The sequence below is a fragment of the Rhamphochromis sp. 'chilingali' genome, assembly GCF_963969265.1.
Source record: "Rhamphochromis sp. 'chilingali' genome assembly, chromosome: 11".
In the NCBI taxonomy this organism is placed as follows: domain Eukaryota; kingdom Metazoa; phylum Chordata; class Actinopteri; order Cichliformes; family Cichlidae; genus Rhamphochromis; species Rhamphochromis sp. 'chilingali'.
The window spans coordinates 26,284,083-26,291,194 of NC_137938.1; the positions used below are offsets into that span (position 1 = coordinate 26,284,083).

Here is a 7,112-nt window from a genome sequence, read left to right on the forward strand (position 1 = left end):
TTTGTGGCTCAGACATTAATCTTGTCACATTGACCACAAGAAACCTAGCAATGGCTTACAACTGAAGTTTTAGTAAAAATAAGCGTGCTGTAATGGTAACATTTTAATGTTGAGGTAAAAGTAATTTACAGTGATTTTAAATTTTTAAATCTGACAGTTAAGAGTTCAAAACTGCAAATGACTTGCCCAGAAGGTACTGCCTAATACATCGGTGTAACTTTGTGCTGAACATTGGGGGGTCAAGATCTGTCTAAATAAATAAATCTGGGTAAATTCCTAGATGATTAAACATGCAACTAATTTGCTGTTAAAACCTGAAAGGAGTAAAGAAAACAGCCTATTTATGCAAGATAATTCATAATTTTATTAGGGGGTTATATTGGTTGGGTCTTTTTATGGGGGGTCATAACACCCCCCCCCCCCCCCCTGGAAATTACCCCCCTGGCCCAATATGATATTTTGGAGGAGAGCTGGAAAACCCTACAACATATTTATACCTGGTACAGACTAATGTGCTTCTAATTGAGAAGCCTAAGTATTTCAAGTTCTTGCATACATTTTCTGATGCAACACATCAACAGTGATGCAATCTGGTTTCAGTGAGTGTTTCGGGTCGTTCAACGTCATACACCCTCACCCGTGCAACCCAGGCACTGACTGTCCAAGTAGCAATTGTCATCCATGGATTGGTCCGCTTGATCCATAGGCTGCTTGGCACCTTTTCTGCTGCATCTGTGTCGTTCTTGATTGCTCTATGGTTTTGGAGTCCTCTAGTGCCCAGACACTTTAGTGCCTGCAGAGACTGGCCTGCAAAGCCTCTGCATCTTTACCTCCCCTGGCCCTGCTTTGGCATTCAAGGCAACAGCAAATCAAATAACCACTTGCCATCAAGGATATGTATCTGACAAATCTACAGCAACTGTGTAATGCTCTCATGTCAATATGTAATGTTCCCAAAACTTTGTTGATTCTATACCATGAATAATTAGGACAAAGGAGGTTGTAACGCAGTATTATCAAGGTGAACTTAACGAATTGACCAGTGAGAATTTGTTAAAACTGAGGATATTTTTCTTTTTGTAGTTTTTCTTTTTCTTTTTTATCTTTCTTAACCCATCTACATCACGTATAGCATGACAGATAAGTTATGATGCAGGATGGCGTGATTTGTTGTGACGCTTGTTTTTTGTAGCTGTCACTTTAAAAGCGGGTTCAAGGTAAACAAGGCTGGTGTGCTCTGGTTGGCCAGCACCAGAGGAAGTGTGCGGTGCTCTTCCTGTGTTTTTATCCATTTATAACTGATGCAGGCTGCCAGTAAATGGTCGCTTAAATGTGAAGAAGCTGCTGCGGCTTAAGCGCCCGATTTAACACTGTGAGTCTCTTCTTTGTGGCGGAATATAAGCGAAACGGTGACAGTTGCACAGCTGTAGGAAAGTAAACGGCGTTAGCCTATTGCTAGGCTAATGCTTCTTAGCTAATATGAGCTAACAAAGATCAGATAACCAGAGTCAGGGAATATTTAGATGACGCTTGCTTCTGTTCCCTGTGTTTTTCGGACTGCCTTTTTAAATCTAAGTGTCCATCGAGATATTCGACATAACGGTGTTTTCCTCTGCTCCACAGCACGCCACGACGAAACCCTAATGGTGATTACGTGAAGATGAAATCCACAAAAGGGGAGGCAAAGACAGAAGAGACACAAAGCGATGCGGTCACTATTAAAGCTGAGCATAAATTAGAGCAGGGGAGTGATGGCGAGGAAGGCTTCAGTGAAGTATACACTAATGGGCACGGCCTCAATATCCAGATAAAGGAGGAGCCACATTCGCAGGAGATCAGCGAGGAGCACAGTGAAGGCACAGAAGACACTAAGCCTGACACTATTACAGATGCTTATATTTCACAAGGACACATAAAGGAGGAGTTTGACTCCTACCATCCACCACATTATGAATTCACTGAAGCTGCTGTCAAGGAGGAGCCGGAGTCGTGGGTCAAAGAAGAGAGAGAGAGTGAAGAAGAGGTGGAGGATGCAAGCAGCGCCCGAGAGGGGTTTGAAGAGGGAGAGGAGGAGGCTTGCAGAGGTAGAGACCGGCCTTAAGTCTGGGTCTTTTTGCTTTTAGTTGTTATTCACCTTTTCCAAATTTTACAAATAGCCAGTTTTAGCTTGAAAAGTATGTATAAGAAACACATTAATGCAAGCTCTAGAGGTGTATCTGCATTTACATTTTTTTAATCAGCTGAGGGTTAAATACATATGTTTTAAAAAAAGTTAAGAAATAACAGGAGCACTGTTAGTGATCCTTAAGCTAGACACCCTCATTGAAGGGAATAGCAAGACAAGAAAATGGAAAGATTCTGACCAAAAACTACATTACATTAAAAAAATCCAGATCCAGCCACTGAATATATACAGTGGGGCAAAAAAGTATTTAGTCAGCCACCGATTGTGCAAGTTCCCCCACTTAAAATGATGACAGAGGTCAGTAATTTGCACCAGAGGTACACTTCAACTGTGAGAGACAGAATGTGAAAAAAAAATCCATGAATTCACATGGTAGGATTTGTAAAGAATTTATTCGTAAATCAGGGTGGAAAATAAGTATTTGGTCACCTCAAACAAGGAAAATCTCTGGCTCTCACAGACCTGTAACATCTTCTGTAAGACGCTTTTCTGTCCCCCACTCGTTACCTGTATGAATGGCACCTGTTTGAACCCATCATCTGTATAAATGACACCTGTCCACAGCCTCAAACAGTCAGACTCCAAACTCCGCCATGGCCAAGACCAAAGAGCTTTCGAAGGACACCAGGAAAAGTATTGTAGACCTGCACCAGACTGGGAAGAGTGAATCTACAATAGGCAAGCAGCTTGGTGTGAAAAAAATCAACTGTGGGAGCAATCATCAGAAAATGGAAGACATACAAGACCACTGATAATCTCCCACGATCTGGGGCTCCACGCAAGATCTCATCCCGTGGGGTCAAAATGATCATGAGAACGGTGAGCAAAGATCCCAGAACCACACGGGGGGACCTGGTGAATGACCTGCAGAGAGCTGGGACCAAAGTAACAAAGGTCACCATCAGTAACACACTACAACGGCAGGGAATCAAATCCCGCAGTGCCAGACGTGTTCCGCTGCTGAAGCCAGTGCATGTCCAGGCCCGTCTGAAGTTTGCCAGAGAGCACATGGATGATACAGCAGAGGATTGGGAGAATGTCATGTGGTCAGATGAAACCAAAGTAGAACTTTTTGGTATAAACTCAACTCGTCGTGTTTGGAGGACGAAGAATACTGAGTTGCATCCCAAGAACACCATACCTACTGTGAAGCATGGGGGTGGAAACATCATGCTATGGGGCTGTTTTTCTGCCAAGGGGACAGGACGACTGATCCGTGTTAAGGACAGAATGAATGGGGCCATGTATCGTGAGATTTTGAGCCAAAACCTCCTTCCATCAGTGAGAACTTTGAAGATGAAACGAGGCTGGGTCTTCCAACATGACAATGATCCAAAACACACCACCCGGGCAACAAAGGAGTGGCTCCGTAAGAAGCATTTGAAAGTCCTGGAGTGGCCTAGCCAGTCTCCAGACCTCAACCCCATAGAAAATCTGTGGCGGGAGTTGAAAGTCCGTGTTGCTCGGCGACAGCCCCAAAACATCACTGCTCTCGAGAAGATCTGCATGGAGGAATGGGCCAAAATACCAGCTACTGTGTGTGCAAACCTGGTAAAGACCTATAGTAAACGTTTGACCTCTGTTATTGCCAACAAAGGTTATGTTACAAAGTATTGAGTTGTATTTTTGTTATTGACCAAATACTTATTTTCCACCCTGATTTACGAATAAATTCTTTACAAATCCTACCATGTGGATTCATGGATTTTTTTTTTCACATTCTGTCTCTCACAGTTGAAGTGTACCTCTGGTGCAAATTACTGACCTCTGTCATGATTTTAGGTGGGGGAACTTGCACAATCGGTGGCTGACTAAATACTTTTTTGCCCCACTGTAGTTATAGTCAGAAGTTTACATAGTCTCATCATGGGCATGAATTTAGGGCTTTAAATTATTTATTTGAACTGCTCTTTTTCAAGAGTGGAATTATCTTACAGCATACATCTTTAATAACTTTAAAAACAAAAATTGGGTGCAAATTGGGTGACACAGCTTAAATGTCTTTATTATAAATCAAGAGAGTTTCCTATTACTGTAACAGGAAAAGTCTAATCATACATTCTTACCTTTGCTTGATGTGACTCCTGTCTATTTTTTTGTCACTCCTATGTAGAGTCGTCATCTGAGTTTTTTCCATGTCCGCACTGCACTGTCTCCTTTACTGACTTGGACTTCCTGGAGAAGCATGTTAAGTGGGTCCATCAGAAACAGTACCTTGCGAAACTCAACACGTGCTTCTCAAGCCGCACACTAAATCTCATCCCCAAATACAGCTGCAGTGCATGCAGCAGTACCTTTAACTCTAAAGTACACCTCAGGGTCCACGTACGTGAAGTCCACCCTTCTGCCCCTCCCCGCAGGCTTCACCCTTGCCCAACCTGTGCTCGCAGCTTCCAGTACCTGAAGAACCTAAAAAATCACTGTCAGCGCTGGCACAACATGTCTGTGGTTACTAGAGGAGGATATCTCAGTTGTGCTGATTGTGGGAAGAGTTTCAAAACTACCTGGGGTCAAGGACCTCATTTGTGTCATGAACTAGATAGCACGGAGCCTGAAGATAAACCAATCTGTCTGGACACTGGTGTGGAGTGTCCAGAATGTGGTAAGAAAGTGCGCACACCTCAAAGCCTGGAAGACCACATGCGCACCCACACAGGCGACCGGCCGTTTGTCTGCAAGGATTGCGGCAGGAGGTTTGTAGAGCGCAGCGGCTGGCGACAACACATGAAAATACACACAGGGGAGAAGCCCTACAAATGTCAGGTGTGTGAGAAAGCCTTTTTAAGGTCCCACCATCTTAAGTGCCATTTAACCACACACTCTGGCAAGAAGGAATATTCCTGCTCGGAATGTGGAAAGGAGTTTGGATTGAAGTCTAGCCTGGATCTACACCTGAGGACACATTCAAGTGAAAGACCCTTCCACTGCAATGTGTGCGGGAAAAATTTTAACACTCAGAGAAACCTGAGGGTTCACACTAAACTTCATACCAACGAGAAAGCTCATCAGTGCGGAGACTGCGGGTTGAAGATCGGAGATCTTGGCGCTTTAAAAATACACTTACGAACACACACTGGTGAAAGGCCTTACCACTGCACTGTCTGCGGCAGTAGGTTCATTCGCCTTGCCCATTTAAGAAATCACCAACGCACCCACACTGGTGAGAGACCCTACAAATGTACTGAATGCGATAAGAGTTTCACACAGTCCGGTGACTTGGTGAAACACAAACGGATACACTCTGGGGAAAAGCCCTTTGAATGTCCCGAGTGCCACCGCTGTTACACTTCATCTGGTGATCTGGGGAAGCACAGGAGGAGTCACACTAACCTGCGCCCCTACACATGTCAAGAATGTGGGAAAAGCTTTCGCCTGTCGGGCCATTTGAAAACTCACATGTTAACTCACACGGGCGAGAAGCCGTATTCTTGCCCTAAATGCCTCCGCAGGTTTGCCCGCTCTCACCATCTTTCCGGTCACGTTGCCAAATGCCGCTAAGCTTTAAAGAGAAGATTGTAAATAGGACAGTGCTGACTTTAAGTTGCAAGTAAAAGTACACTACCCAGTCTGTTTTTGTTTGGTTTTTTTAAATGAATGTGTTAAAGCAAACTCTTACCTGTAAATGTAATGCATGACATTTTTTACCCATCAAAAGTAAAAGGCTGTTGTCACGCTGCTGGAGCGGCGTGGGGAACCAAGTTTGTGTAAAAACCTAAGTTCAAATCTCAGTGAGCTTGATGTAAAGGTCAGAGGTCAGCATTTCTGAAAATCATCTAGTATTTTCAAATGTATAGCATAGGTCCATCTACAAGGAGGCTGCTGGGTAGAACTGGTGGTTGCCAGTAGTTTTTCTTTTAACGGCACTGTCGCAACAATAATCTGTTTTTGCAAAACACTATAAAGATAGCTTGAACAAATCATATGAAATTCTGCTAATGGATTGTTTTTGTTCTTCCACTTGTTGATTACTAAATTATCTGTAATACATCAATGAAAGTTTGAAGTGCAAGGTGTATCCCTGTATTTATTGCTTTTATATATTTATTTTTAGTATTATATTTTATTGTCTATAATTTATATAATTAATGTTGTGAATGGTTTTAATGTCATTCTGTGTCGTTTTGGTTTTGCTGTGTGAAGCGCTTTAAGCTGCATGTTTGTCTGAATGTTTGTGTGTAAATAAAGTGAAGTTGAGTCAGTTTATGTGACGAATGCATTAACACTGAGTCACGTGTGAGATCTAGCATCAACCTAACACACGCAGAACAGATCATCTTACAAATGCAGAATTAGCTTATGATTGGTGTTTTTGCCTCCTCCCCCCCCCGACTTGGCAGTAAATGGGTTATGTTAGGTTGGTTTTTTTGCACTGAAAAAAGAAGGAATCTAATTACTTCACCACCTTAAAAATAATAAGCAGAAGTAGAAGTAAGAGTGTAGACTGTTATTTTTTTTTTAGTAGCTGGCTAATTAATTGGCCAGAATTGTGTAATTATTTTGGGAGATGATTATATTCTTGAAAACTTATTGTGCATGTAGGACACATACAAAAATTCTGGATATTCTTCCTGTACAGTTGGATTATTATTAAATCAGTCTTGCATTTTAATGCCTTAATACAGTTTCTTTTATCCTTATACTGCAATGTTGTGTGGGCAGCCACTTGTCCCACCAATCTTAATAAAATTAAAAGAATTTTGAGAATAATTTGTTGTGCTAATGTTATTTAAGACATTTTTTTTGGTTTTAGTTGAATGTTCCTCAGTCTGACTGTATTGAAGCTTCCTCTGAGGTATGTAAGAAATTTCTGAATTTCTTTGTGGAAAAGGTGAATAACACCAGGGCTCAGAAAACACCACCTGCTCTTGACCCTTCAGTCCCTGTTTCTTGCTGTGCTGTTTTCTACCAGTTTAAGCCTGTAACTTTC

The 7,112-nt window shown here is 42.3% G+C and overlaps 1 protein-coding gene across 1 annotated transcript; it reads left to right on the forward strand.

The window, feature by feature from the left end:
* Nucleotides 1–1,256: 1,256 nt before the first annotated feature.
* Nucleotides 1,257–6,829, forward strand: LOC308405615 (uncharacterized protein). The gene is made up of 3 exons (XM_080896302.1): nt 1,257–1,372; nt 1,624–2,084; nt 4,299–6,829. The coding sequence occupies exons 2-3, from the start codon at nt 1,661–1,663 to the stop codon at nt 5,681–5,683; spliced, it is 1,809 nt and encodes a 602-aa protein (XP_080752428.1). The 5' UTR covers nt 1,257–1,372; nt 1,624–1,660; the 3' UTR covers nt 5,684–6,829.
* The last annotated feature ends 283 nt before the right edge of the window (nt 6,830–7,112 follow it).